The sequence below is a fragment of the Chionomys nivalis genome, chromosome 6, assembly GCF_950005125.1.
Source record: "Chionomys nivalis chromosome 6, mChiNiv1.1, whole genome shotgun sequence".
In the NCBI taxonomy this organism is placed as follows: domain Eukaryota; kingdom Metazoa; phylum Chordata; class Mammalia; order Rodentia; family Cricetidae; genus Chionomys; species Chionomys nivalis.
The window spans coordinates 34774094-34777706 of record NC_080091.1 but is presented as its reverse complement, the minus strand read 5'-3'; the positions used below and the strand labels follow the sequence as shown (position 1 = coordinate 34777706).

Here is a 3613-nt window from a genome sequence, read left to right as displayed (position 1 = left end):
TTCTAAATCTAGTCAAATTGACAATTAAAATTAACCACAACAGTTTTTGGGCTTAGTCACCTGCACAGCAACTGAAGAGTCATTTAGTAGTGAGAACCAGAGAAAGGAGATTTGTTCAGTGCAGCCACACCAGGAAAAGGGACAAATAAAGAGATCCTCTGACTCTGCAGGTCTACCTTTGAGGTCCTGAAATGAAGAGCAGCCCTTGTCAAGATGTGATCCTGCCTACCACTGGCCCATCATCATCTGTGTTGCAGTTTATCCAAAGGCAAGGCAGTGTGGGAAGTTGTCAGCACTCTGTGAAATCTCCTCTTGCGAAGTTTGTATTGCTGCCATAAAGATCATGATCAAAAACTGCTCATGGGGAGGAAAGGGCTTATTTCAGTTTACAGTTTTAGTTCATTTTGAAGGGAAGTCAGGGCAGGAATCCAAGGCAGGAATTGAAGCAGAGATCATGGAGGAATGGCCTTACTGGTTTGCTCATCTTAGGTGTTTAGCCTGTTTTTTTTTTTATACATCTTAGGGCCACCGTGGATGTCACCACCCACAGAGAGCTGGGTCCCCCACATCAATTACTAACCCGGAAAATGCCCCATTTCTACAGGCCAATCTGAGGGGATCTCAAATGTGCTTCCCTCTTTCTAGATGACCATGGCTTGGGTCTAGTTGACAAAAAAACAAGGCAAAAGCAACTAATGAGTGCCAGAGGCAGGCTTCTCCTCTGACTGGACCAGAGCTATGGTTCTTTTCCTCTTCCAGAGTAAGACTCCTGAGGAAATTCCAGTCTGGACATCCATTGTCTCAACAGCCAAAGGGAGGGATGCCACTGTCTCTTTAGAACATCTCTGCTTCTGCCAACACACTTCCAAAGGGACAGTGGGAGTGACTAAGTCAGGAGTGTGGGAGGCTCTAGACTTGGAGCTGCTGTCTGAAGTTGGAATTAAACCCCTTACACACGGAGTCTGATGTGAACCCAGGCTGACAGTGTCAGGAGTGGCATGAGCTAGGAGTTATGCTGCTTGTGTCTGAGTAGGACACACGACGCTGACTTGGAGTGGTGTCAGTGTGTGGCCAACCCTTTCCTGCACACTCAGTGACTATGCCTAGTTCATTGCACACTCAGTGACTATGCCTTGTTCATTGTATACTGCTGTCCAGCTTGAAGTCCCTTGCAGACTCAGCTTCTGCCTTGTCCCAGGGCTGGAATTGGCCACACCTTTGAAGGGTTCAGATGTAGAAGACCTTTCTCACACCCCGGCACTAGGTGAGGAGGCCTTTCCTGGTCCTGAGATCCACTGTGGTACCACAGCCTTGATGGGGTTTGGCTGTGGCTCAGCAAACCTGACTCAGTATCCCACCCTCCCACACGAGCTCTTCATGTGGGAACACCTGTGGCTGCCTCACCGGTGACCCTGGAGAGCCTAGGGTAAGGCAGCCCTGGGTTTGCTTTGTCATTCCTTCAGGATCTCAGGACAGACAGACAGACCAAAAGAGACATAGAGCCAAGTGGATTTTTATTAGCAGCAGATAGAAGGCATTATATTCTCTCTGGGTTCAGGAGTGAAGGTTCTTGCGGAACAAGCTAGGACTGGTCACTCCTGGCAGTCAGGGATCCCAGGGCAGGCTGCTGCTCTGTAGGAGAAAAGGGTGGGGATGAAGGGGGGGGGTTACCGCTGCTTCTAACCTAGTCATACCCATCATTCCAGGGACCTGAAGGGAAGGCACTTTTATTACTTTGCAGGTGAGCGTGTACGGTTCTTTATATCACCAAATAGGCAGGTGGGTGAGACACCCTCACCTATAAGAGGGATACCCAGGTCACAGGTAGACATGGACAGTTGGATTTGAGCTGATGTCTTGCTCATGTTCTTAACTTTGAACATGTCAGTGCGCCCTCAGGTCAAGTGTGAAAGGTCCAGTCTGGCTCATAAACTCACCAGGACTAGCTTTGAGTGGCAGAACCATCTGTTTTTCCAGGCCCTGCTCATTGACACTCATTCCTACCGTGAGTAGCAATATCAAGCACCTATAAGCCCGAACATGCTGTATGCGGTTTGGCCAAGACATTCTCCTCCTACTCTGGGACCTAGTCCTGGGGCTGTTCTCACGTTGCATCTGTTCTTGGGTCTGATGGAAGGTAAGGTGATAGCGGAGGAGGCCTAGGGAGAAATGGGGTTCCGGGGTCCCAAGGCTACATACCTGCTTGTGGGCTCTTACACTTCATGGCGCAGCCGTATTTGCAGCATTTCTTGTTGCCAGTACAATCACTGTCCCTGGAACATGAATCTTTCACCAGACATGGGCCAGTGGGGATCAGGTTGACTGGATTCCAGGGGCAGTGGCCAGCCTTTGGAGCATCAACTGGGGAGAGATGGTCACTTTCTTACCACCCAAAGCCCTTTCATGCCCCAGCTTTGCTGAATCCACCTTACTGACCCCTTGACTAAAAAGACCCCATTCTGTGGATGGGCTTTTTGCTGAGGTCCTTCCCCTGGTGTTAGGCAACACCCTTGGTAGCCCAGAGATCTCAGGACCCAGGTTGTCCAGGAGGTTGCAGGGAGGCTCTGGCAGGTGAGTGGGTCTCACAGAGCTGGTGCGTGGTTGCAAAGGCCTGTGTGTCCTCTTCAGGCAGACTCTTGACCCTGCTGGCCCCTCCCCACTACCAGGACTGGACAGAGCCTTACTGTTGACAGGAGTCTTGCAAATGGCATTGCAGGAACTGCGACAACACAAGGCATTCTGGGCACACTCTGCTTTGGTGCGACAGTTGATACACTCTGGGTTCTCACTGGCGCTGGCTTCAGGGCACATGACCTGGACTGCACAAAAGATAGGGCGAAAAATGAGGGTCTAGCTGTCACCCTCACTTCTAGGGCCTCTCAGAAGGAGACGTGGAGATGTGGATAGAAACTATAAGAAGCTCAGTCTCTGAGAGCCTTAAAGGCCAAAGATCTGCCAGAATTGTGACCCGGGGGATAGAAGTGTATGAAGGCCGCTGTGACCATTAAGAAGCATGTCACAGGCTCATTGAGGACCTGACTAGAAGTGGTCAGGGCCTGAGGGCAACTCCCATCAACCCATCAACCCGTCTGAGGGCCCTGATTTCCTGCCAGCCATGGATTCTCCCCAAGGGGAGCCCTTGTTCCTTGCCTCTTCATCACCCTGGGCAGAGACGGCTGAGATCAGTCTGGGGGACGCTCCAAACTGCTTCCAGCAGTAAGGTGAATAGCTGGGGCCTACCTGAGTCGAAGACTTGTTCCCGTGGATTCTGAGCGAGGGCCACTTCCAGGGCCAGCAGGCCGAGAGCGAGGCTGATGAAGCAGCGCATGGTGACAATGGCAGGCAGATGACTGATAGCAGCCGGAGTGCCTGGGGTGCATTTAAAGGACCCACAGGAGGAAGACTTGAGGGGTGGGGGTGGAGGGGCAGGCTGGCGTAGCCGTAGAGGGCCTAAGACACTTCCTTCTTGGACCCACAAGCAGAGCAGGCCAAGGTTGCCAGGAACAGCTGTCACAATGGAGGCCACAGTTTTTTTAAAAAGTTCTTTGTAAGGGTGATCATTTTTTCCATTTAAAAGCCATTACATGTTTATTATGAAAATGAAGAAAATCAA

The 3613-nt window shown here is 51.0% G+C and overlaps 1 protein-coding gene across 1 annotated transcript; it reads right to left on the bottom strand.

Annotated features, from left to right (window-relative positions):
* Window positions 1-1592: 1592 nt before the first annotated feature.
* Window positions 1593-3328, bottom strand: LOC130876328 (whey acidic protein-like). Its single transcript, XM_057772857.1, has 6 exons — window positions 3241-3328; window positions 2685-2819; window positions 2200-2361; window positions 1938-2000; window positions 1735-1798; window positions 1593-1632 (listed from the first exon to the last, which is right to left on the bottom strand). The coding sequence occupies exons 1-6, from the start codon at window positions 3326-3328 to the stop codon at window positions 1593-1595; spliced, it is 552 nt and encodes a 183-aa protein (XP_057628840.1).
* Between the last annotated feature and the right edge of the window lie 285 nt (window positions 3329-3613).

Excerpts from the sequence above, each read along its gene's own strand:
- LOC130876328 (XM_057772857.1), bottom strand. The coding sequence starts at position 3,328 with ATGCGCTGCTTCATCAGCCTCGCTCTCGGCCTGCTGGCCCTGGAAGTG. Across the intron at positions 2,362-2,684 it reads TTGCAAGACTCCTGTCAACA|TTGATGCTCCAAAGGCTGGC; the intron begins GTAAGGCTCTGT and ends ATCTCTCCCCAG. Across the intron at positions 2,001-2,199 it reads GTGTAAGAGCCCACAAGCAG|GAATGAGTGTCAATGAGCAG; the intron begins GTATGTAGCCTT and ends TACTCACGGTAG.